The 27,382-nt window shown below is 46.4% G+C and overlaps 1 protein-coding gene and 1 long non-coding RNA gene across 7 annotated transcripts in view; both read left to right on the forward strand.

The window, feature by feature from the left end:
• LOC103543775 (granzyme B-like) overlaps nt 1-27,382 on the forward strand; it is a 174,502-nt gene that overhangs the window by 73,774 nt on the left and 73,346 nt on the right. Inside the window, exons 1-6 of one of the 6 annotated variants that reach the window (XM_070628243.1) lie at nt 8,038-8,211; nt 9,267-9,414; nt 9,920-10,055; nt 10,260-10,517; nt 11,164-11,291; nt 11,532-11,621. In XM_070628243.1, coding sequence (XP_070484344.1) covers nt 8,157-8,211; nt 9,267-9,414; nt 9,920-10,055; nt 10,260-10,517; nt 11,164-11,291; nt 11,532-11,547 — 741 coding nt within the window. In that variant the 5' untranslated portion in view covers nt 8,038-8,156 and the 3' untranslated portion in view covers nt 11,548-11,621. Of the gene's footprint in view, nt 1-7,944; nt 8,212-9,266; nt 9,415-9,919; nt 10,056-10,259; nt 10,518-11,163; nt 11,622-23,442; nt 23,589-23,783; nt 24,045-24,463; nt 24,730-27,382 lie in introns of those variants that run through there. The other 5 variants (XM_070628205.1, XM_070628225.1, XM_070628215.1 and 2 more) reach the window with 5 other exon arrangements.
• On the forward strand, nt 18,626-22,654 carry LOC103564652 (uncharacterized). The gene is made up of 3 exons (XR_011542196.1): nt 18,626-19,481; nt 19,915-20,032; nt 21,581-22,654. It is a non-coding gene; the product is annotated as an uncharacterized lncRNA (long non-coding RNA).

Genomic DNA, 27,382 nt, shown 5'->3' on the forward strand with positions numbered 1-27,382 from the left:
TCTGCAGTGCCTGATTTCTCATGTGCAGCCTTTGAAGGGCTGGCTAGAATGGTCCAGATCTTCTGCTTTGTCCACATGTGGTTCCAGTGCTACTTCCCAGTACTTGGTCTGAAATAGAAGTTTAATAGCAGTGGGGGGTGGTTGCCCTACTACTAGGAGATGTCATGTCAAGACTGGAGGACAAATAGGGGATGTGACACAAGAATTCTTAGGTGTGACTTATATTTTGCAAACCTAACACTGAATTATATCTACGCTTAACTATTAGACAGAAAGAAAAAGACCCACAATTTTCCAGTCATATACTAGAGGTTCTGGTAAATGATTCAGCAGCACCCCTCTTACCTACCCCAAACCAAACCATTTGCCACATCCCGTACAGAAAGGGTAAGAAAGCACATAGCACTAGCCCGGGTGAGATGGGAGAAGAGAGAACTCGTTCACTCAATAAGGTTAGGGTGTGACCTTTAGGCCCTGTGGGAAAGAATGCTTTGGGGAAAGGAAATGGCCATGGTGGGCAAAATTCCTGGGGAGGTAAAGACTCTCAGGTGGGGTTTGGGGTGGGGGTGAGTCTTGAGTGTGATCCAAGTTCACATTAAAAGTGACATCAAACCCAGAACATCACTCCCTTCCAACCTGCTCCCACCCAGAAGTGAGGTCAACACCTGCCCCCAGTTGGGAGGGGTGGGCACACTGTTCTCATCGAAGTCCATGTCTCTCCCTCTTCCTCTATCGTCCTCTGTCTACTCATCACCCCAGACATTGACCCACACCAGACTTTTACTGAATTATCCCCAACCCAACATCCACACGTTGTTCTTTGTTGGTGGCTCGACAGTGATTAGCGTAGGCAACAAGGAGAAATGAAAGGGTGTTCTAGTGGTTACCAAAACTCTGGAAATCTCATAAATTTATATCTGTCTTATAGATATTTTTCTCTCCCCAATCTTGCTCTCTCTCCCTTATCCTTACCACTACAGAGGCAAAAGGGAAGTACAATCTTCCCCACTCCCACTCATAACCTAGGTTCTCCTTTACTGACATGTCTTTCCCTGAAAACTGTTTTTGATGCCATGTAAACACCCCAGAAATTCTGACTATCATCCCAGCTTCCTAATAGTTATGTAGAGACAACTCCAACCTGAGGCAGGAATCTCTTCTCAACAGCATGGCTGAGTGTCATAGTCAAAAGAAATCAGCTAGGGTCCTTTATGCTTGTAGGTTCCGATTTCAGGCAGGACTTAAGAGAATGATGAGACTCAGGGAAATTGGTTTATAGCAGCAAACTCAAATTCCATGTATGAGTGCAGGAATGTCATGTCATTGTGCCATTGTCATTGCTCCAAGGAATGGCCCTGCCTATGTCCAATAAGTACTAGATATGACTCGGTAAGAGGCTAAGGCACAAGTGGATTGCCCCTCATGGGCCAGGCATGACATTCTCCTACATGTCAGGGAAGAAAATCAGGAGAATGAAGAATAAAAGCAAAGGGAGTGTGTGACGTCAATGATATTTTCCATCACAATTTGATGGAATTTCCATCACAGTATGGTGGACACTGAGGAACCTTTCTTTTCTAAGAGAACTAGAGTCACATAGTAAAGATAGAGACAGAAACTTTTACTCCTCAGCACCTCCTTAAATTTCCCCCAGATTCCCTGAACACTGTATGATATGGTTAAGCTTGTAGAGGTGTGGGCAAGATCACAGACTTTGGAATCAGATTCCTGCATTTGAATCCGAAGTCCCACTTCGTTCTCATGAGCTGAGTCGTGTGGAACAAGTCCCTTAGCTCCTCAGGGTCTTAGCTTTCTCATTTGCGAAATGGAAGAAACATCGCTAGGAAATCAGATGGTGGGATGAGGCTCTGTGGTTGGTGATCAATAAATATTAGCCGACATTATGACATTGTCTATTATTGTCTCATTTGTTCAACAAACTGAAGAATCATATCTTATTTTCTAGATATATTTTTATTATTAACTTTCACTTCAACACAGCTTCTTAAAATTACAAGTCACAACTGCTTTTCACCATCTTTTAGTTTTTCTCTATTTGCTCATATCTGAGAAGAAATTTAGTCTCTCCACTGAGGATTTTTCCAGGCAGGATTATTTCTAAGAAGGCTCCTGTATTATATCCTTTTTCACATGTCTGCCACCTCAGTAAGCTTTCCACTCCCTTAAATTTGTATTACTACTTCTGGATTTGGGAGGTGTTCCTCCATGACCTTGGCCATTTGACTAGCCATTGAGGTTAAAACAAAATTTTCCTTGAATTTCCCACTCCCTCCATTCTTAGCCTAATCCGTCTATCCTGTCCAGGTGGCTATGTTCAGGGCCCTAGCCTGACTCTTGAAGAGCCAACCCAAATAGGGTGAAGGCCAGGAATGAGGATGATGGGAAAGGGCAGGGCCTGAGACTCAGGGGTTTCACATCCTCCTGTAAACTCTCCTTCCTTTGTGAGGAGCTGTGGGTTTACAAATATACTAAAGCAAGGGAGTAATTTGTGAAATTACGGGAAATCTAGCAATTCCAAGGAGAGTCATCTTGGGCTGGAGTGCACATAAAGCCCTGAGGTTTTCTCACTTCAAATCAGCAGAATGACCAACAACCCCCCAGACACAGAGCAAATAAAGGTTTCATAGTGTTGTGCTCTTTTGACCCAGTCATGCCTTGTCTTATCAAGGGACTGACTTGTTACGTTAGCCTTCAAACACCACCTAAAGCCATGAACTGTATTCTGAAATAGTTTTCTGGTTCTTGTCTTGACAGAGATGGAACCAGTCTTCTCAGACACAACTAGACAGAGATAAGGTAACAGAGACTCCAGTGAGCACACAAGCAAGGAATATAGTCCTCGCAAAACAGTTTCCAAAAGTCACTAAACAAATGAATGACTGTACCACTCTACAAGTAACATGACCAATCCCTGGGGCAGGGGGACAGTGTTATTCCCAGAGCGACCACATTACAATATGCAAAATTTCCAGTTTTCATTGGAAAGAAACAAAGAAACAAGAAAGTCTGATCCATTCACGGGGGATAAAAATAAATTGACAGAAAACATTTTGAAGAAGCCCAGACATTGTTTATATAAGACAAAATGGAAATTGACTGTCTTTAAAATATTCAAAGAACTAGAGGAAAGTATGAAAGGAACTCAAGGAAATCAAGAACAATGTATGAAAAAGTAGATAATATCCACAGATATATAGAAATTATAAGTTTGAAGCTAAAAGGTACAATAGCTGTAATGAAAATTCCACTAGACAGATTCAACAATAGATTGACCAGGTAGAAGAAAGAATGAATGAACTTTCAGGGCAAAGGAGAGAATGCAGTCTGAGGAGCAGAGAAAAAAAAAAAGAAGAAAATGAACCAAGCCTAAGGGATCCATGGGAAACTATCAAGAATACTAACAGATGCATTATAGGAGTCACAGAAGGAGAAAAAGGAAAGGATCAGAAAAAAATATTTGAAGAAATAATGGCCCCAAATTTCCTAAATCTGCTGAAACACAGGAATATGCAAATCCAAGAAGCTCAACAAATTTCAAGGCGGATAAACTCAGAGATCCACAGTAAGATACACTATAATCAAACTGTCAAATGCCAAAGAGAAAGGGTAAATCCAGAAAGCTGCAAGAAGAAGCAACTTACCATGGACAGATGATTCACAGTAAGATTAACAGTCCATTTCTCATTAGAAATCACCGAGGCCAGGAGGCAGTGGGATAATATTTTTAAAACAGAAAGGAAAAAAAGCTTGTCTCCAAGAGTTCTATATCTGGTGAAATTGCCCTGCAAAAAAATGGAGAAATACAGATATCCCCAGATAAACAAAAGCTAAGGCAATTCATCGTTAGTACACCTGCCCTACAAGAAATGCTAAAGGGAGTCCATCAGGCTGAAACAAGGGCATTAGATGGTAACTTGAGTCCAAATGAGGAAATAAAGATCTCTGGTAAAAAGAACTACAAAGATAAATATAAAAGCTAGCATTAGTCTATTCTGGGTTTGTAGCTCTTCTGTTTGTTTCCTATATGATTTTAAATACATAAGTATATAATAATAAATAATTATTAAATAATAAATGCTTAAACCAACAATTGTAAAACATATGGGCACACATGTATAAAGATGTAATACTTGACATTTACAACATAAAAGGGAGTGGAACTGAATAGGAGTTAATAGCTGAATTAAAAAATTTGCTGGGGAGAAGATCAGCTGTGTTTCTATATACCAGCAATGAACAATCCAAAAAGGAAATTAAGAAAACAATTCCATTTACAATAGCATCTAAAAGAAGAAAATACTTAGGAATAAATTTAACCAAGGAGGTAAACAAATCATGCATTGAAAACTACAAAACACTGCTGAAAAAAAATTGAACAAGAATTAATTAAATAGAAAGATATCCCATCTTCACGCATTGGAAGACATACAGTGTGAAGACAGCAATACTCTTCAAAGCCATCTACAGAGTCAATGCCATCTCTATCAAAATTCTGAAGGCCACTTTAGCTGAACTGGAAAAGCCAATTCTAAACTTCATATGGAATTGTAAGGGGCCCCAAATAGCCAAAACAACACTGACAAAGGAAAACAAAGTTGGAGGACTCATACTTCCTGGTTTTCAAACTTTCTACAAAACTGGCCAGGTGGCAGAGTGGTTAAGTTTTCACATTCTGCTTCAGTAGCCTGGAGTTCACTGGTCTGGATGCCATGTGCGGACCTACACACTGCTTGTGAAGTCATGATGTGGTAGGCATCCCACATATAAAGTAGAGGAAGATGGGCACGGCTGTTAGTTCAGGGCCAATCTTCCTCAGCAAAAAGGAGGAGGACTGGCGGCGGGCATTAACTGAGGGCTAATCTTTCCCCCCAAAAAAAAATTACTACAAAGCTACAGCAATCAAAAACCATGTGGTACTAAATAAAGATAGACATATAGACCAATGGAATAGAACTGAAAACCCAGAAATAGACCTGAACATCTTTGGCCAATTTACTTTTGACAAGGGTGCCAAGACCATTCAGTGGGGAAAAAATAATATGTTCAATAAATGGCACTGGTACAACCTAAAAACTACATGGCAAGAATGTAGTTGGATCCCTACCTAACTCCATACACAATAATTAATTCAAAATGGATCAACAGCCTAAATATAAGAGCTTAAATCATAAAACTCTTTGAAGAAAACACAGAGAAAATCTTCATGACCTCTGTTTTGGCGCTGGATTCTTAGATTTGACACCAAAAGCACAAGCAAGAAAAGGTAAAATAGATAAATCGGATTTCATAAAAATTAAAAAGTTTTGTGTACTAAAGATAGTGTCAAGAAAGTGAACTGACAATGTATAGGATGGGAGAAAATGTTTACAAATCATGTATCTGATAAAGGTTGAGTATCCAGAATATATAAGGAACTCTTATAGCTCAACAACAAAAAGACAAACAATTAAGAAATGGTCAAAAGTCTTGAACCAACATTTTCCCAAGATATAGAAATGACCAGTAAACAGAGGAAAATATAGAAACATCATTAATTATTAAGGAAATGTAAATCAAAACCACAGTGACATATCACTTCATAACAACCTGAATGGCTAAAATCAAAAAGAAAGAAAGAAAAATCACAAATGTTGGTGAAGATGTGGACAAATGGGAACCCTTGTACGTTGCTGGTGGGAATGGAAAATGGTGCAACCACTGAGGTAAAAAGTTTGGTGGTTCCTCAAAAATGTAAACATAGGATTACCATATGACCTAGAAATTCCACTCCTAGGTGTGTATCCAAGAGAAATGAAAACATATGATCCACACAGAAATTTATACACAAATACTTATAGCAGCATTAGTCACAATAGCCAAAAAGGTGGGAAAAACCCAAATGTCTACCCACAGATGAATGGGTAAATTGTAGTATATGTATACAAAGGAATATTATTTATCTACAAAAAGAATGAATACTGATACATGCCACAGCTTGGATGGACCTCAAAATCATTATGCTAAGTGAAAGAACCCAGATACAACAGGTCAAATACTGATTGATTCCTTTTATACGAAGTATCCAGAATATGTAAATCCATAGAGATAGAAAGAAGATTATAGGCTGCCGGGGGCGGGGCCAGGGGTAGGAGACAGAGGAGGGAAAGTGATTCGGTACTCACTGTGTTGTGGACCTACAGCTTACCAGGTATGGTTGGTTGTTGTGAGGGATGAAAAAGTTTCAAAACTAGGGAGAGGTGGTAGTTACACAATATTTTGAATGCACTAAATGCCTCTGAGTTGTACTTTAAAATAGTTAACTGTATGTTGTGTGAATTTCACCTGAATTTTTAATAAAGGCTCATAGAGTTATGTTTAGCATAACTCCCCTTGAATTTTAAAACATGCAGATATACACGAAAGAAAAATGTTAGATCATACTTCAAGACATTAAAGATGATTATCAATGAGTGATGGGAAATCAGGTAATTTTAATTGTTTCCTCTTCACTTAAATTATTTTTAAAATTTTCCAAAAATGTTAGGAAATTGTTGCATGTTGAATTCTTTAGTATGTGGGAAAGAAATACGATAGTGATATTGACTACCAGATTTTTAGGAGCATGAGGAAGATGCTTAAATTTTAGAGTTAAATAAGGATAAAAGAAAACTGTGCTGTGTATATAATATGATCCCAAGTATTTAAAATGCACTGCTCATGGTAACAGGATCTCTGTGGGAGAGAGGAAAATGAGTGGCATTGTCCCTTTCTGCTTTCAAAATTTTCTTAATGAACATTTATCACCACTATAATCAGAAAAATGATTTTATTTTTAAAATGTCTACTACTAGGTAAGCTAGGTGCAAAAAGGTAGAGGTTTGATAAATGCACTTGGTTTGATAAGGAGAATATTTACGCTAGAATCATGGATTTTCACACAGACTATTCCTTGTAGAAAAATTGTAAAGTAGAGAAAATGTACAGAGGGAAACTTAAATCACCAGGCCCTAACCTCTCAGATATGCTTAGTTGTTTTCTGAACAAAATTGGGCTTGGTCTGCTTAGAAACAACAGTCCTTCACTTCCATCGTAGCGAGATCGTCAGCAGAGTTTGTTGAGCTAATATTAGTCTATTATGTGCCGGGCCAGCTCCATCAGAAGTGTGGCTCTCTCGATGGAGAACAGAGAATCCTGAAAGGATAATGATTGGTCTTTGGTTGCCTGGTAAGCTTTCTCACTTCACATGGTATCAGCAATTTAGTCATCTGAACTTCCTCTGGGGACTCAGCCCTTTCCCGGTCTTAGTCCACATGGTTTGGGTGGGACTGACTCCAGCCTACCCAAAGGAAACTGACCTAGGATTGAGTCAATTAGTGGGTTCAATTCCTAGGGTCATAATGATTTGTTAATTTAGGCCAATAAAGGTCAAGTGCAGGACTTTTGTTAAAAACACGGACGAGAGAGACGGACTCTATCACTCTGAGCATTTGTAACTTAAAAAGAGTTGTTAAAATCCCCTAGGAAGGAAGCTGTGCTGATGAGCGGGTTGCTACATGGATTTGGTAGATGGTGGCCATGCTTTCTTCTCATCTTGTGCATCCCTCTGCTATGGCCCTTCCCGTATTGTGCTCTGCTCACTGATGCTTCTCTCTCCTCCACAAGACAGAAAGCTCTCTAAGGGAAGGAGACACATCTCCACTATGTTTGGTCATGGCACAGAGAAGGGGCCAAATACACATCTGCTGAAGAAATCCTGATGGACTTAGCAACATGGAAATGAGGCATTGGTGGTTCCATCACTGGGGACTCAGGTTTCTGGGGCTCCAATACCTCTACTGGCTGATACCACAGCACACACTCTCCACTTTGTACCCTTGGGCTCCTGCTCTAGGCTGGAACAAGTGGTCCACCCTGAGTCATCCACTGTGGGTTCCGATGTGGTCACTGCATGATTCCCACACAACCACCCAGAGGACATCTTCAGGCAGGAGTGGGGGAGGGAAGCTTTCATAGAAAGCCATCTCTGATGAAGCACCACACAACCACAGGGGGACTTGAGGTCACTGATCCCATCTGTACCTCCTTCCTCTCCTCGGGGATAAAAGAAGCAAGGAGGAAGCACCAGTCTCTCTGACCTGGGCAACTTTCCTGGAAAGATGCAGCCTCTCCTGCTCCTGCTGGTGTTTTTACTGTCCCCTGGGACAGAGGCAGGTGAGTGACCATCCCCGCCCTCAGATGCCCAACCCCTCCCCACAAACACAGTGGGCACAGATCTCCTGCCCCTTCTGCACATCCCTGATCCATCCATCCACCAGCAACATTCTGAATCCCAGCTCCCGTCCCACCTCAGAATCCCAAGTATGACGCTGGGTAAGCTACCAGCAGGAATGGCAGGGCAGAAGGCTGTTCTCAAGAAGAGCCAGTGGGTGCTATTCCCTCCCTAGGCCCTATATTTGCCATCTGGAAAGTGGAAGTTGACTGGAAGTGCATGGCAGAGAGAAGAAAACTGGAAAAGAGAAAATAATCAATTCCCCTGCACAGGGCAGAGTGGGCCTGGCTTCCAGGTCTGGGATGAACAGATGCTCCCCTCAGCGTCAGCTTAGGAGAGAAGTCTGGAGCTCGGCAGACCCAGGAGTTGGTGGGACCACTGTCCCCAGAGGACTGCTATGCCTTGCTCAGTCCCAAGGCCCCTCAGTCCCTTCTCCAACTATGCTTTTCTTCCCAGGCCTTTAGCAGCTCCCTTCTTTCCAGGATGCAGCCACTGTTTGCGGACCTGAACTTCTCTGCTTTCCAGAATCCCACAAGCACTGGCTCTACAAACTCTCCTTCAGGCCCATCGGGGGCCATTCCTTCATGCAGCCAACAAATAGCTTTTGGGCCCCCACTATGTGTCAGGCCATGGGAAACAGGCTATGACAACGTCTAGGTCCCTAAACTTAAGTCCTGGCCACTGGAAAGCAGCACTATCCCAGACATCACAGGACAACAGGGCCTTAGAAAGGCTCTTGAAATAAAGCAAAGTCAGGAGAGGAATTTTCAGGAGCCTCTAGGATTTTGCTGTCCCTAAGACGCATATGCTCACCTCCAATTATCTGTGGAGGACAGATTCACAGGCCAAGCCTGTCCTCTTCCTTTTTCTAGAGGGAAAGCCCCTCTCAACTCCAGGCCATCTCAGGCTCCCAGATGCCCAGCAGTCCTGCTGTCAAGGTGACGCATACATGGTGGACTCGCTGGGAACGCACAAGTAGCTAAGACTTTTCCTTCAGGGGAGATCATCGGGGGACATGAGGCCAGGCCCCACTCTCGACCCTACATGGCATTTGTTCAATTTCTGGTTGAAGAGAAAAATCACAGGTGTGGCGGTGTCCTCGTGCAACAGGACTTTGTTCTGACGGCTGCTCACTGCTGGGGAAGGTGAGGGGACAAAGATATATAACACAGCCTGAGGCCCCAATAGGGACCCCGTCCTCTACCCAGGGGCTGCTGCCCAGGGGAGCTTCCCCGGCTCATGGTAACTCAAGGCCATGAGAGCTCATGAGAGGAACCATCTGAGAGCACGACTGGGTGATGGAAAGTGAGAATAGGACAGGCAAGCTTTGGGGTCAGAGGGTCAGAGGTGAGAGCTAGTGGCCCAGTTGAGAAGAGAGACCACACTGGTCAAATGAAGCAGCTGTGGAGGATGAAACCATTCACTAGGGTCAAAAGGCAAACTCAGAGTCCTTTCACAATATTACCTGAGGGCTGAGAAAACTCCCAGAATCCCCTCTCAGAGTCACCCACTGCCCAATACTCCTGTTGTTTTGATTTCTCCTTCCTGAAGCCCTGCCCTGCCCCAGCTGACACCTGCCCTTCATGGTTCCTGGGCTGGATCTCCTGTGACTCCATGCCCCCCACACCCCTCACCCTGCTTTCTGTGTAGCTCAATCAACGTGACCCTGGGGGCCCACAACATCCAGAAGCAGGAGAGGACCCAGCAGGTCATCTCTGTGAAGGAAGCCATCCCCCACCCAGACTATAAACGTAAGAAGTTCTCCAATGACATCATGTTGCTAAAGGTAAGGGAACCTCCCTGCTGCTCTTGCTGTCCTGGGTCCAGATTGTTTCCCCTCCCACTGGGACCTGTCCCTTCCCTCCTTCCCATCCTGGCCACCTGACTAGTCCCCGTGGCTCAGGGGAGAGGGAAGTCAGTGCAGCCCCATCGCGGTGTCCAGGCCCAGGAGGCCAGTGGTTGAGCTGGACTTTCTTGCCTCTGTCATCAGCTGGAGAGAAAGGCTACTCAGACTGCAGCTGTGAGGCCCCTCAGCCTGCCCTGGGGCACAGCCCAGGTGAGGCCTGGAGAGGTGTGTAGTGTGGCTGGCTGGGGGAGAGTCACCCGAAATGGCAGAGCATCAGTCACACTGCAGGAGGTGGAGCTGACCGTGCAGCAGGACCGCGTGTGCAAATCCTACTTACGCAATTACAACCGTACCACTCAGCTTTGTGTGGGGGACCCGAAGGAAAAGAAGTCTTCTTTTAAGGTAAGACTGGGCATCTACCCAGCTTGGCTCTGGGGAGAGGGGTGTTTTGGGACTTTCAAACCCAAGCAGTGGGAACTCCTTCACCCCTTAGACTCTGATCTTTCTCCTGGGAAGACAAGGGGGAAAAGCCAGAGTGGGGAGTCACAGGCCTTCTGGGAGCCTACCAGGGGCCTGAGATGCATCCAAACATGGTGCTCCATTCAGAAGATGAATTGGCAACACTCTGCCCCACGCCGGGCACAGGTGTTAGGAAAGTGCTCCCTGGGTGTGCAGCAGTCAAACAAGGTGGCTCCTCAGAGCTGGCTCCCATTTTGATTAAATGGCTCACCCTCCATGCTGAGTGTCAGCCCCACCTGCCTGCTTCCATGTCCTTAAATGGTAGACCAAATAACAGTCCCACAGCGCCCTCATGGGGAGAGGATCCAGGACCTGGGGGAGGAGAGGGAGGCCCCCTTGAGTGAAATGAAGCTGGGACAATGTCCAGGGTCAGAACTGGGCAGCTGAGGGGCCCACAGGGGCCTGCCCCGCTCTCTGATCTCCCACATGGAGGCCAGGCCACGCAGCCTTCACTGAGAAGGCACTTGGGATGCTGGTGGGTAGGACCAGGGCAAGCACGGACTCAATCCTCCCCACTCTCTGTCCACAGGGGGACTCCGGGGGCCCTCTTGTGTGTAACAACTTGATCCAGGGCCTTGTCTCCTATGGAAGATGCAACGGGACTCCTCCACGGGCCTTCACCAAAGTCTCAAGCTTTCTGCCCTGGATAAAGAAAACCTTGAAGGCCACATGGCAGAGTGGCTAAGTTCGTGCACTCCACTGAGGTGGCCCAGGGTTTTGCCCGTTTACATCCTAGGCGCGGACATGGCACTGCTCAACAGGACATGCTGAGGCAGCATCCCACACGCCACAACTAGAAGGATCCACAACTAAGAATATACAACTATGTACCGGGAGGCTTTGGAGAGAAAAAACAGGAAAAAACTAAAATCTTTAAAAAAAAAAAGAAAAGAAAACCATTAAAAGCCTCTAACTGTAGGAACCAGCCCACCTTCTCTGGAGCTGATCCAGAATGACACTATAACTAAATAAATGTCTCTAAGCTGAGCGGGAAGGGCTGGTTTCTCGTTTATTTATTGACCCTCATTCACAGGCACTAACTGCTTAGAAGGCCAATGGCACAAATCTGCTGTTTTCTGGTTCCTCCTCTTCCTCCTCCCACCATCATCTCCCCCAAACCTCATGCAAGGCTGTTACCCAGCTCCTTGTGACCCACACCTATCTCTGGATCTACCCTTCTGCCAGGGCTGTAGCTGAGCACCATCAGGACAAAACATGAACCTCTCTGGTCCTGGGGCTCAGGGTGAACTTCTTACCTCCTTCCCTGTGTTATATGGCAGACAGGAAGGGGGATGACACAATGGGTTCTGGACACCAAGGAGGCAAGCATGGGGCTGCAGCTAAGTGGCATAGCCACACACACTGGGGAGGGGAGAGGCTGCCTGAGCAGGACATTTCTCTCCCACAGCCAGGGAACTGACGCGGAGTCAGGGTGGGTCTCTGGAGAAGCTCCTCGTTCTCACCCAGACTGAGTTTCCTCCCTACCCTCCTGTGACCTTGGGGCCCAGCTTGCCCTCCAGTCTCCTGGCTGCCCCTTCTTCTCCATCCCTGCTTTCCACTGGGAGTTCTCAGAGTCCACCAACTCCTGTCCCCTCCACACAAGCCTGATCTGAGTTGGCCCCATCCATATAGCCCTCCTTCTTAGGACACCCAGAGCTGCGTGTGGTTCCAGCAGGGCCTCTCCCTGAGATGCCAGGCTAGCTCACGCCATGGCAGAGAGTGCCACAGGGAATCAGGCTCATGCTGGCAAAAGGCGGGACCCATGGAGAACACAGCAGGCAGGCTGTCTCTCCAGAACCCCAGCCCCATCTCTCACCTGACAAGGCCAGCTCAATCCCTCACATTCAGCCCAGTGACTCCTCAAGTACTCAGGGTGCATTGGCCACTTGGTCATTCAGTGGCCTGAGTACATTTCAGCCTGTCACTCTTAGTCATTCCTGGACTCTAGGCTAAGACCCCTTACTGGACACCTAGGGCTGTCTTAGCCTTTTGAGTTAGCCCTACCCTCTCTGCAGTAGGACTGGAAAGCACCATTTTTCCATCAATAAACAAACACACCCTGATTGAGCTCCTAAGGGCCTGGCACTGGGGATCCACAGTGGACCTAATACAGACTCTGTCATCAGAACCCAAGGGACACTGACAATGTGAGTTTCACCCAAATCATGTAACTCTCTCTGCCTCCTCACATGAGTGCACATGGCCTAGATCTCGTGGGAAATCCACAGGAATAAAGTACTTGCATTCTGTTCCTATTGCTGGTCACAGTCCGTGTGAGCGTGAGCACATGTGACTCTAGAACAGCAGGGCGTGGGATTTGGAAATGACATTAGTCATTTAGTTTCTCTGGGTGAAGTCACCAAATTCTGTCCACTGGAGCATCGTCTTCACCTAGAGGAGAGGGCAGCCCGTAGGGAGGGAGAGGGGCAGCGAGGGCAGCCTTACCTTCATTTGCCTCAAAAGTGGGACATAGGAATGTCATTGCACAGATTCAGATGGTAGGAAAAACTGTATTACGTATTTGCTTGCAGGCAACTAGAGTCAGATTCTAAACACCCATCCAACTGGACTGGCTGGAAACATGATCGCTGTGGTTACTGTACCTCCTGCCTGCGCAGAATCAAACCAGTTTCAGGGAGATTCACCCACTCTGGAAAACTGGAGAAAGGCATCTCCTCTTTAGACCATCACTGTTACTGCTGCATCCATAGGTTCCAGACCACCCAGATGTTTTTACTTTAGGAGGGTTTTGGCTGGAGGCCGCACATAGAGTACTGGATCCTTTGCTGAATGAGGATCTCCCTGAGTTGGGCTCAGCTCAGGAAACACTCCCAGCAGTCATCTCTCCAAGGGCTTGCCACTCATCTGGGTCACGACCTGGGAGCTGAGCATATGTCCCAGCTCTGAGCTCCTGCTCCAAACACACACAGCACTACCCTCTCTCCACAAGGGGAACGTACTCTGGGATCATGTAACCCTCACAGGCATGGCCTTTCTCATCATATTGTGCACAAAGCAGGTACCAACATCATCTCTTCATGACTGCGGACACTTTCACAAGGGGAGAGCAATGAGGACACGCAGCTTCTGATCTGGAGCCGAAAAAACATCTCTGTATCTAAGACATACTAAGAACCTGGATCCTTCATGGAAAAATACAAAAGAGAAAATGCCAAAAGCAAAGCAAAAATAATATTTAAAAAAGTAGCCCAGCCACGTGCATATTGAGTTTAGATATCACATGTACTTGGGGAAATGGTTCTGTGGTTAAAACATGTTGAGAACCCCTGGTCTAGGTCTTCCTCCTCCTGTGAGAGATGAGAGAGGGACACAGTCCCAGGAGGGGGCAGTGGCCGACTGAAGGGACCACAGAGTTAGAACAGAGCCTGGACTGAGCCCAGGCGCCCTGACAGCCAGGCCAGCAAGAGCCCTGACATGTGGTCTAACCCCCGCCCCGTGATGACTTCCTGGCATCCCTGAACAAGAGCAGAGCTTCTGCTCACACACCTCCCTGGAGAGAAAACCTCTGGGCTGCTGTGCAGCCATTCTGTGACAAGGATTCCAAGGCCTCCCTTGGTGAGCTGATGTCTGCTCAGGGGCACATTTGGATGGGGGTGGGTAAGCACCCTAATCCTGCTGATTCCTTCAAATCTCCTTTATCTGTGGAAGTATTCTCTACCTCACTCCTGCCTTTGAGGAAATGACCCTTCTGTTGCTCAACATGTTTGTAACTAAAATTTAAGAATAAAAATAAACAAAATATCTCTACAATGACCTCAAGGAGATGCTTCTACTCACCAAACATCACCCACATCACCCCTTCTTCCATCCAGACCCACAAGAAGAGCTGGGTCCCAGGTTGGCAGGGAGAGAACCGCCAAGCCAGCTCCTGGTAGAGAGAGGCCCAAAGGAAAGCGAGATCTTGCTAATTTATTTCGTGAATGTGTCTCGGGATGGCTCTGCCTTCCTGCCCACCACCGTACTTCTGCTGGTTACCCCTTTGTGGACTTACAGAACTTACAGGGTTGATTTCCTGTCTTGGTATTCCACACAACACTGCTTTTTTCCAACAAACACATTTCACCATAAAAGAAGTGCAGCCACTGGTTCCTTTTCGTCATAGGACTATTGCTAGATGACATTCCTCATCCACAGATTCAGGAAGCTCAGTGAAGCTTGGGGAGAACAAAGGAAACCACATGTAAGCATAAAATATTCAAACTGGTAGAAACCAAAGATAGGGGCCCCCCAGCAGTGCAGTGGTTCAGTTTGTCTACTCTGCTTCGGTGGCCCTGAGTTTGCTGGTTTGGATCCCAGACGTGGACCTACACACTGCTCATGAAGCCATGCTGTGACAGGCACCCCATAAACAAAAAAACGTGGAAGAGGATGGACATAGATGTCAAGTCAGGCCCAATCTTCTTCAGAAAAAAAAAGAAAAAAAAGATGAAAACAAAAGGCTGAAAGTAGACAGAGAGGAAAGCAGTATGCTTTACTGTATAGAAACAACAATAAGATTAACAATAAGCTCTCATCAGAAATGATGGAAGTCAGAAGACAGTGAGATGACATTTCTAAATGTTTGGAAAGAAAAAAGAGATAGGCAACCTCTTTCTGGAACTCTATGTTCAGTGAACATATTGTTGAAAAATTAAGGGAAAGCAAAGACATTTTCAGAAAAATAAGGCTAAGAGAATTTGTTGCCATCGGACCTGCACTGCAAGAAAGACTGAAAGCGGTTCCTCAGGCTGAAGCGAAATGATCCCCATCGTAGGAAGGAAGGAAAAAGAATAAAAAAAGTGTAAATGTGACCAAATATAAAAGACTTTATATAAATTTGTTTCAATGGTTAACGACTATTTAAGGCAAAAATGCTTTAGGATTTATGCAATATAGTAGCAAAATGTATAACAAAAATAACTCAAAGGGTGGGAGGGAGGATAAATGGAAATATTTTATTGAAATGTTCTTATATGAAGTGGTATAATAGTAATTCAAAGCAGACTGTGACATGTGAATGAGGAATATTGCAATCCTACAGTACTCACTAAAATACTATATAGAGATCTAACCAAAAGCCGATAGAGAAAGCAAAAAGAGATACAACAAAGGAAGGCAGGAAAAGCAGGACACAGAAACAAACAATTAATCACACAAATAGGAATCAAATAGCAATATGGTATTCTACAACCTACCCCTATCAGTAGTTGCATGAAATGTAAGCAGATTAAACACTCCAATTAAAGAGCAGAGACTGTCAGTCTGGATAAAAAATGCAAGACCAATTTTGTGCTGTGTACAGGAGACACTCCAATATAAAGACATGGATAGGATGAGAGCAAAATGATGGAAGGGAAAATAAAGACATATCCTGCCACACCAATCCAAAGAAAACAGCCTTGCTCATGGAGCGTGCTCTTTAACTTCAGAACTTCAGCCACCTGAGATGAAATAGAGTGTCTTGGTAGAATTATTATTTCCATTTTTTCCATATTTTATTTCCATTTCTCTTAATATGATTGAGATAAGACTTCATTATGTTTTAATTATATTTTACTGTGAACTGTCTTGTCTTTTGCCCATTCTTCTATCAGGTGTTGGTCTTTTGCTTCTGAATTTTCAGAGTTCTTTATATATTAGATAGATTAGCTCTTTAAGTGTGATATGTATTGCAATAGTTTTTTGCTTTCCAAGTTCGCTGTCTGTATTTTGATTTTGCTTACATGCTTTTTGGCATACAAATTAAAAAAGTTTTTTATTTATATATTGAAGTTTATTTATCAATCTTTTCTTTTAATGTTTCTGGATTTAGAGTCATTTCTAGAAAGGCCTTCCCTTTTTTAAGTTATAAAGGAATTTACCCATGTTTATTTCTACTGCATGAATGGTGTTATTTTGTATATTTGAAGATCTTATCTGTTTGGAGTTTACTCTGGTGGTTTACATGAAATGTGACTCCAACTTAATCTCTTAACAAATCACTGTCTAGTTGTTCCAGTGTCATTTATTAAAAAGTCCATCATTTCCCCAATGATCTGAAATCCTACCTTATGAAAAACTACATTTCCATATGTGCTGGGGAATGTTTCCGGATTTCTTTTTCTGTTTGATTCATCTCTCTGTCTGTTCATGAGTCAGGGCCACACTGTTTTCAGTAAAGAAGTTTTATAAGATTTTTTAATATCTGACAGTGTTAATCCTCTCCATTACTAGTCTTTTTCCTTTTTGTCACAATTTTCCTAGCTAATCTTGCTTGTTTATTTTCCAGATAAATTTGGAAATTGTCTAGAACTTGTGAAAAATTGATATTTTTATAGGAATCACATTAAATGTATATATTACTTTGGGGAGAAATTATATGTTTTTGGTGTAGATGCATCCTATCTGAGAACTAAGACTATCTTTCTATTTCTCAAGTCTATTTTTGTGGTTTTAGGACTATTTAAAAGTTTTCCTTGAATAGATTTTTCACAATTCTGGTTAAGCTTTTCCTGGCATCTTGGGTTTTTTGTTGCTTCTATAATAGATTTTCTTTATACTTATATCTTCAAACTGATGGTTGTTTGTATATGTGAAAGCTATGGATTTCCTCCTAATTTTAAACCAATCTCAAACTTACAGAGAAATTGCAAGTACAATACAAAGAATTTCTATTTTCTTGAGCAGTTAGAGGGCAAAGTTACTGACATGGTGCTCTGTCACTTCCCAAATACTTTGGTGTGTAATTCCTACAAACAAGGACACTCGTACATAACCACATTCCAGCCACCAAACCCAGGAAACTAACATTCATATCATCAATATCAACTAATCTTTAGACATCTAATCATTAGCTTTACTATGTTTACTTATTAGATTAATCCTCACAGAGATTTATATAACAAATCTCCCACATTCCCATCTTCCCCTATGTGGGTCCCCTTCTTCCTCCATGTAGGCTCTGGCATTCCACATCAGCAGCCCCTTTATGCCAAAGCCCACCGCACCCTAAGCAGCCTGATCTGACAAATGGCACCAGCCTGCCCCCCTGTAGAGGTCTCTGTCTCCCCACTTGAGCTCCAATACCACCTACTAGGACAACCCCTTGTGTGAACACCCTGCTCACCCAGCTTGGGCATCCACTCCCTGCACTTGGCTGCCATCCTCGCCTCACATGTATTCTGACACCCCAAGCCATGCAGCCCAGTGCCGGGTGTCTGAGGTAATGTGGGGTGAGGAGGCTGTCTACACAGAGGCAGGCCTGGTGTGAGCATTTGCCCCACGCCACACAGGCAAGGCTTGAACACCTCGCTCTGGTTCACCGTGGTTCCCATTCCAGAGTCACCACTGACATTGTGCCTTCTTTCTTTAACTAAAGTTCTACCGCTTTTTAAGAGAATTGGGATCATCATGTTTAAAACCAACAGTATTTTCAATTCCATGACTCTCTATTCTTTTCCATTATGGGGAGATAATCAAGATAACTCTTGTAGAGAATGGTACTGGGATATCAGAAATGTAGTTCTCTGGGCAGTGGTGTGAGAATACTGCTTGGGCTCCCTTGCATCTGTTCCCACTTCACATGGTATCAGTAATTCATTGAGGAGAATAACTTTGGGGAGAACCAACAATCTTCCATTCTTAGGACACAGGATTTGGAGTAAGCAGACTCCAGCCAATCAAAGGCTGTGACCTGGGCTTAGACACATCAGAGCCTCTGACCAACTCTACAGGCACCTAGAACAGCGTGACAGATTGTGTTTTGATGGGATGGCCTCTGTGTATCTCCCATCCCACAGGCTCTTCTTACAGGACTGCAACAGCCCTCCCACTCACAGGTGGGTTTGTGACCTTTTTTGTTAAATGGGGCTGAGGGGGGCTTTAGGTGCCACGAACCAGTGAAATAGGGTAGAAGTGATGCATTATGACTTCAAAGTCTAGGTAATAAAAAGAACACAGCTTCTGCCTGCTGGCTCTCTTTTTGGGAGATGCTCACTCTGGGAAGCCCACCATCATGATGTGAGGAAGACCCTACAAACCCATGTGCAGAGACTACTTGAGAGGCCCTCACGGAGAGGAAGGGATGTGCCGAGCGGACAGCCAGCACCAACCACTGGGCACGTGTGAGCGAGCCTTCAGGTGATTCTGGCCTCCAGGCACCAAGCCTCTGCTAACACCAAGGGGAGCAGAGGGTACCCATCCACACTAAACCCAGAGCAAAACGCAGATTTGTGGACAAAATCACTTTGGTTGTTGTTTTAAATCACTCAGTTCTTTAGGAATGGAACAAGCCCTCTTCAGCCATGGCCACACCTTCTGTCCATCCATCTAACCATCATGCTCACCACCCTTGTCTGATCCCTGATGGTTTTGTCTCCTCCACTAGAAGCAAGGTATCTCATATCAATACCCCCAAGTCTCACAGAGAACGGGGCCTCCACAAATAATCATCCTCAATAATGAGCTCCAAAGAGAGCCAAGGAAATGAAGATAGTGTTGGATCTATCATCACAAGACTCAGGTTGCTGGGGCTCAGGGACCTGCTACTGGGTGATCAACATCTTCAACCACGCCACGTGTACCCGGCAGTTCCTGCTTTCTGTGAGTATGGTCAGCACTGAGACAAGAGCTGCGAGTGCTTGTGTGGTGACTGATAAGCTCTTGTTCCACTCAGGCCCGAGGACTTGATCAGATGGCAGTGTGAGGCATTCAGAGGGTTATGCGATAACGGCCACAAAACTGAGGAGACCCTTGGAGTTAGACGACAAAGAGGAAGCATCAGCAGCTGTGACCTGGGCAGCCTTCCTGGGGACATGTGGCCACTGCCACTCATGGTGGCATTTCTTCTGTCCCACAGGGGAGAGTCAGGTGAGTGACTGTCCCCGCTAACATAGGCCCAGCTTCATCCCTCACTGGCTCAGCCCTGCTCAGACTCTGCACTCAGATACATCCTAGTGCTGGTCCATCCGAGAACTATCTGAACTCCAGGTCTAAACTCCCTCAAACACCAGCAAATCTGACGCATAATGAAAACTCAGCAGGAATGGCAGGGCAGAACGCTTTTCTCCAGGAGGGCCAGTGGGTGCTGTTCCTCCCCAGGCCCTACCCTTGTCATCTGGAAAGTGGGTTCTTTTACAAAGGCCTCGGGAAGGAGATTGGGAGCTGGGAATGGGAAATAATTAATTCCCGAGCAAAGGGCAGCTTGGAGAAAGGGGCTGGCTTCTGAAATCAAAGTAGGGCCCAGTAGCTTTCTAACTCAATGTCCTAAAAGATATCCTCCAATTCCATTCCCTTCTCCAAGCTTTGTCACTCCCATGCCACCCAGGAAAGAACCTAAGGATCCAGTTGATCCCAGAGCTGGCAGCATCCCAGTTCCCTTAACACTGATGTTCAGCTGGTTCACTCTCAAGTCCTCTCTGGTAAGTTTTCAGTCAATGGGCACACCTTTGGCTGGCTCCATCTTGCCTGCTTCTCAGAACCCCACCAGGACTATCCCAACCTACCCTCCTCAGAGGCTAACTGGGAGCCATTCTTTGGGGCAGACAAGACATTTACTGGGCACCTACAACCTGCCAGGCTCAAGTAGATACAGAGCAAACACAGCCCAGCTTCTTGAGCTCATGTTCCGAATATTACAGACCAGCAGCCAGTGAGGTCAGGATAAGAAGAGGGAGGAGAGGACTCAGAGAACGTCAGGGAAAGGATTTTGCAGGATTCAGCAGGACTCCATCATTTGTTCCAAACACCATTCCTGTCTGCCACACATGTGACTACAGAAGGAATTAAGGACGAAGGCTGCTCTTCTCTTTGACAGAGAGAGAATTTGAGTCTGGAGGGTCACTAGGGAAGCCTGAGTTTCAATGCCAGGAACTTGCAGGGCCCCCTTCTTGATTGCTTCTGGCTGCTACAGACCCCACTGTCTGCCATTCCAGCTCCTTCCCATCCTGCTCTCCTTTGTCCCCAGTTCCCTGCTCCAGCCTGTGACTCCATGAGCACAGCAAGCAGGGTAGAATTCTTCTTTCAGGGAAAATCATCCGGGGCCATGAGGCCAATCCTTATTCTTGTCACTATCTGGCATTTCGTCTGATCCAGACTCCAGAGAAAAGAAAAAGCTGTGAGAGTTTCCTCATGTGTGAGGACTTTGTGCTGACAGCAGCCGCTGGCTGCTGAGGAAGTTGAGGAACAGCATGTGGCCCCACCCTTCTGGTGACACTTCATAGAGAACTGCCTTCTCAGGAGCTGCAGAGCTGGGCCACCTAGTAACACAGAAGAGCCCTTCAGAGGACAAGTAAGCTTTGGAGAGAGAGGGACAGGTCTGTGCAAGCGGCCTGTTGAAGAGACGGGCTGGTCAAAGGTGGCATCGGGAGGAGGCTGAGGTCATGCTCCATGCCCAGAGTGCACAGGGGAGAAATTCAAGGTTTTGCTTAGAGAAAGGCAAGCTCTGCACCTGACTGAGCACCTGGAATCTGCTCCAGGAACTGCGAGGCAACTTGGAATGCCAAGAAGCAGAGGACAGGGGGATGCTCAGCCCCAGGGCCCCACTGCTGTAATTCCCCGGTACTCCAGTCCTGCCATGTCCCAGGCTATTCTGCCTCCTTCATGGCTCCTGGGGTGAATCTCCTGTGACTGCACATCCCATTCTGCTCTGTGCAGCTTAACCCACTTCTCCCTGAGGCTCCACAACATCCAGGAGCAGGAAAGGTTCCATCACGTCATCCCTGTGAGAGGAGCCATCCCCCACCCAGACTACAAGCCTAGGAATTTCTCCAAGGACATTGTGTTACTAAGGGTAGGGCACATTGCTCCCCTGGTTCTTGCACACTTTAATCCTGAGGTTTGGCATCCCCCACAACCTCACTCCTGTCCCTCCTTCCCAGTATGACACTTTCACTTGTCTCAGGGCTGTGGAGAGGGCAACTCCATGACTGTCCCTGGAGTCTTTGTGAATTACTCTTCTCTGTCTTCAGCTTGAAGAGGATGGCCAACCTGACTGACTCTGTGAGCCCCCTCAGGCTGCCCAGGAGGAGAGAGCTGGCAAAGTCAGGGACGGTGTGCAGTGTGGCTGACTGGGAGCACCTTGGTGGGAGCACTCCCTTCGCCATAAAACTGTGGGAAGTAGAGCTTGATATCCAAAGGGATGAGCAACGCATCTCTCACTACAAAGACCATTACAACAGCGTCACCCAGATATGTGTGGGGGACCCAACAAAGAGTAAGACTCTTTTTAAGGTGAGATCCCCAGCACTGTCCACACCCAGCCTGGGGTACAGCCAAGCTTGAGGAGATCCGGGGCAGAGGGAACTAGCTATATCCTTGTGTACTCAGCCTTGTCACCAACTCAGTCTGTGGTCCTGTCACCCTGCAGGGATAGGAGACTCTACCACAGCCACTTACAGGCAAATTCTTCCTAGGGGAGGAGAAGAAGGGAAGTGTCAGAGACAGGCTGGGGTCCCAGAACCAAAGAGGGTCACAAAGGCTGTCGTGACCCACATCTCACTCACAGCCCCCAAACAGAGACTGCTTAACCTCAGGGCATAAGGGAGAGGAGGAGCAGGAGAAGGCCCAGCCCAGCCCCTCCTCCCCTGCCCACAGGGGGAGGCTAGTGGCTCCCTTGTGTGAAACATGGTGGCTCAGGACATTGTCTCCTTTGGAAAAAAGAATGGCAAAAATTCACCTGTCTACACCGGGACCTCGAGCTTTCTACCCCATGGAAAAAGTGCCTCCAGGATTGATCCATCCATCTTCTCTGGGACAGAAGCCAGCAATGCACTGGGTAGAGGAGGATGGAGGGGAGGCTGCCAGGGACTTAATAACCTTCCATCTTTAGAGTGGAAATCATTAATTCTTTCTTTATTCACCAAAATGTCCTAGAGCCTATAGCGTATTAAGCAAATTTTTCAACAATCTCTACATCTTGTATGTAAGAATGGATTCAGAAAAGTAAACTCATTTTCAAAATATCCACCTTAGAGAAGGCTAAACTAGAAAGAAGTGGTCTGCTGAATGTTTGTCATTGATGAGTGTGCTTCGACTATGGGAAAATGTTTACTGGGTACAAAAGTAATGCATGTTTATCACAGAAAGACAGGTAAAGGCAGAACAGACAAATAATAATATGAAAATTCCCAAGAATTTCACCACCCCGAGATCATCATCATTAGTGCTTAGGCAGGTTCCCTTCCCCTCTTTTGCCAAGCCCCTCTCCCGCCCCTACATGGTGTTTGTTCAGTTTCTGCTTTGAGAACAAAAAGAAGAGGTGTGGTGGTGTCCTCGTGTGAGAGGACATTGTTCTGATGGCTGCTCACTGCCGGGTAAGGTGAGGGGCACAGACAACTGACACCTCCTGAGACCCCTACAGGGACCTCAGTCCAGGGGCTGCAACCCAGGTGAGCTCCCCCAGCTCCTGGTAACTCAACGCCATGAGAGGAGCCATCTGAGAGCATGACTGGTGACAGAAAGTGAGAAATAGGACAGGGAAACTTTGGGGTCAGAGCGTCTGATGTGCAAGCAAGTGACTCAGTTGAGAAGAGAGACCACACTGGCCAACTAAAGCAGCTGGGAAAGCTGAAAGCAATCATTAGGGTGAAAAGGGAAACTCAGAGTATTTTCAAAATGTGACTTGAGGGCTAGAGAAAGCATCCAGGTGACCTACCCTCAATGTCATTGAGAAGCACAGGGGTCACACTCACTCAGTGCCCAGTCCTCCTCTTGTTTTGATTTCCACTAGCTGCAGCCCTGCCCTCCCCCATGTCATCTGCCCTTCATGATTCCAGGGCTGGATCTCTTTTGATTCCATGCACCCCACCACCTCACTCTATTTTTTTTGTAGAGTAATCAATGTCTCCCTTGGGGCCTATAACATCCAGAAGCAGGGGAAGACCCAGCAGGTCATGACTGTGAGACAAGCCATCTGCCACCCAGACTATAATCCTAAGAACCTCTCCTATGACATCATGTTACTAAAGATAAGGGAACCTCCCTGCTGCTCTTGCTGTCCTGGGTCCAGATTTCTTCCCCTCCCACTGGAACCTCTCTCTTCCTTCCTTCCCATCCCTGCCACCTGACTAGTCCCAATGGTTCAGGGGAGAGGGAAGTCAGTGCAGCCCCATCGCGGTGTCCAGGCCCAGGAGGCCAGTGGCTGAGCTGGACTTTCTTGCCTCTTCCCATCAGCTGGAGAGACAGGCCAAGCAGACTACAGCTGTGAGGCCCCTCAGCCTGCCCAGGGGCAAGGCCCAGGTGAACCCAAGACAGGTGTGCAGTGTGGCCGGCTGGGGGAAAGTCTCCCCGGCAGACAGAGTGTCCGACACACTGCAGGATGTGGAGCTGACTGTGCAGAAGGATCATGAATGTTACTCCCACTTCACCCACCATTACAACCAGGCCCCCCAGATTTGTGTAGGGGACCCGAAGATGATGAACAACAGCTTCAAGGTAGGGTTTCCAGCATCTACCAAGACAGACCCAGGAAGAAAGGAAATGGGGAGCTCTGGGGGATGGGAGTGGCCATATCTTCAAGCCTCAGCCTGAGAGCTTGGGCAGCCTGGGTCCAAGAATGCAGTCTTTAGGTTTTTCCCCACAGCAGATCAGGGCTGCAGGGCAAGGAAGGATCAGTCATCCCACAGCTGGGTTCTCACCAAAATTTCCCTGAGGATTAGGGAGAAAGCCTTGGCTGGGTGGAACTGCATGTAATAGTCAGAGTCAGGCTAGAGGCCTGGGATGATGGAGCTGACAAGGCCTGCCCAGGCCCTGCTCTTCCACATAGCCCATAATGTAGGCCACTGACCCCTGGGGTGGAGGGAAGGGCAGGACCACTAGGTGGCCAACTCAGTCCTTCCTCTCTCTGCCCCCAGGGGGACTCCAGAGGACCCCTCATCTGCAACAAGCTGATCCAGGGTATCTTCTCCTATGGACAAAACAACAGGACCCCTCCAGGAGTCTTCATGAAGGTCTCACACTTTCTGCCCTGGATAAAGTCAACAATGAAGTCCTTCTAACAGCAGGCAGGAGTCTGACCTTCCTCTGTGCCTGACCATCTTTTCTGGGGCAGAGGCAGGACTCCCATGGGGCGGGCAGTGGGACTGAGGGGCCATAATAAACGGATCTCTAGCGAGTGTGACTGAAGTCTCACTGACTCACTGAACCACTTTCAACAGGCAACAGCATGCTCCAGGCAGCCCTCTACTGTCAGTTGTGGGCTGTCCTTCCTCCTTCCTCCTCCAGCTCTCCTTCCCCCTAAACCCCATGCTGTATCCTTTCTCGGTCACAGCTCTGTGGTGCTGAGCCCTGTGCAAGGGCTGAGTCTGAAGGCTGCCCATTATAATAGGACAAACTTCTTCCCCAAAATATGTTCCTCCCTGGTCTTTAGAAAGTTCTTGCCTTCTCTAACCCAACCACCATCACCAACACCCTGACAATTTGGCAGAGAGAGGAGCAGGTCAGTGGAAAGGGAATAACTCCAGGGAGACAGGAGGCCAGGGGGCCAGGCCGTGGGCACTGAGTTTCCTGTTTCCAGGGCTTCTGTCTCCAGTGGGGCAGCTTCTCCCACAGCCAGGACCATCTTCAGCTTCTGACGCTCAGATGCTGCCATGATGGCCTCCAGCCTCACTCTGGTCCCATTTCCTGCCCTACCCCGGGCACAGAACTGAGCTCGCTCAACCTTCCTCCCTGGCTGACTATCCCACACCAACCTCTATTTTTCTTCTGACTGCCCTGTCTACCAGCTCCTTTCCCTTCCAGCCCACCGTGTTTTGAGCCAGCTTCTCTCTCATCTCCCTAACCGAGTTCCCAAAGTCCCATGTGAATTCCCCTCTATGGCTTGTCCCTGTCATGCCTGAGCTGCCGGCCCACCTGATGCCTATCAGAGGACCCAGTACGCACTTCCCACCTGAGCAGAGACAGTTCAGGTCCTCCATCCAGCCTAGCATTCCCAGGGCCATATTCACAATGTTCTGTGAAGTCACTCAGCAGCCTTAGCCCCTTTCAGCCTGGCAGGTCTCCCCCTGCTGGCAACCTGGTTTACGGCAGCTCAGTGTGCCTGAGGGCTCCAGGGCTGCTGGGCCAGAAAGTACCACTTGGCTGTCCATCAGTTAGTCAACTATGATCTCTTGCTTTGTGCCAGACACATAAGAGGCTGTGTCCCTGATACTGGGAAACTTAGATGGAGGGCAATTTCCTCTACATTCTCTTAGTTCCTCCCCTTCCCCCAGGCAGGTCAGTTTGTCAGATAGATTGGTATTTGGAAACCACAAGACATTTTGCTTTGAAAATAATTAAAATCTTGTATTTTATCTGTATTGCACTTTAGAGTTTCACATAAGTCATCTTGTTCGATTCAAGAAGGGCAGTGTGAAATTGGAGGAGACTTCAAGACCCACAGTTCCTGAGTTTCCCAATCCGTGCTCGAGTATCCCATGACAGGACAGGAGGGAGGGAGAGAGGAGAGAGCCACCTGGGCAGCCTTATCTTTATTTGTTGACATGTAGAAGGCATGAATCCTAGTTCACAAATGCACAAAATGCCACATTTCAAGTCCAGATCCTTCACTGTGATGAAAATAGTAAGAATAACAAGAAGCTTTCACATCTTGAGGTATGGGGGAAGCTGTTCTGGTTTAACCATGATTCAACCTAAAACTTGCTTTCCCCTGAGCAGCCTGACTTCTGATCCACCAAACATTGTACATCTGCTTCAAACATCTTTCCAATGCAAAGAATGCTGTTCTTATTTTATTCATTTATTTATTTATTTATTGAGGAAGGTTAGCCCTGAGCAAACATCTGCTGCCAATCATGCTCTTTTTGCTGAGGAAGACTGGCCCTGACTTAACACCCGTGCCCTTCTTCCTCTATTTCATATGTGGTTTTCCTGCCACAGACAGCATGGCTTGGTCCACACCCAGGATCCAAACTGGGCTCCCGAAGCAGAACGTGCAAACTTAATCACTGCACCACCAGGCCGGCCCCAAGAATGCATTCTATAAAGATGAGAATGAATGTCTCTCTTTCTCTGACTCCAATACCAGCACTTCTTTGAAGATAAGCTCTTCTTCTCAGAGGACCAAGGTCAAGTTGCCCTGTTATGTATGTGCTAAACTACAGAAAAACATATCCTTGTGAGTTGGAAAAAAATTGCATTCCTATCCTATTTCATGTATGTTCTTGTTTGTGAAATGGTCTATAGCCATGCTGTGTCCACACGTCTCAGGAGAGCTTTCTTCCCTGATGGAGATAGCACTTCTGGACTAGTCCTCAGCAATGGCTCAATAAACATCGCTCTATCTTTCTTATCTAAAGATTGGTCATTGAATATTTTTGTCACCAATTATGACCCAGATGATCTTATTTTAGAATCCCGTATCCTGCAAAGAGTTCCACCGATAAATTGCATGTGACAGAACGCAACAAATTTGTGATAGCTGGACAAACACTGAATCAGTTGGGACCAACATCAAAAAGAGAGGAACCATCATGGAGAAGAATAACAAACAAATCACACAGATATGAAAAGTAAAATCCAGCACATTGAAAACTAAGATGAAAAGCAAAGAAAGCTTATTTTTCCTTCAAGACAGTCCCCATGTCCATCCACCAAGCATTCTGTGGGACCCACAGCACCGGCAGAAGCACCAGCAGAGGCATGAAGGAAGAGCTGACTGCACGTGCGGAGATGAGCAAGTGAACAGTAGAAGGGGCAGGAGCCAGGGGACAACTTCGGCTCACAGCGATAAAAAGAACACTCTTGGGAAAAGCCGTCACAGTGAAGAAATAGAG

The sequence above is a fragment of the Equus przewalskii genome, chromosome 1 (genome assembly GCF_037783145.1).
Source record: "Equus przewalskii isolate Varuska chromosome 1, EquPr2, whole genome shotgun sequence".
NCBI lineage: Eukaryota > Metazoa > Chordata > Mammalia > Perissodactyla > Equidae > Equus > Equus przewalskii.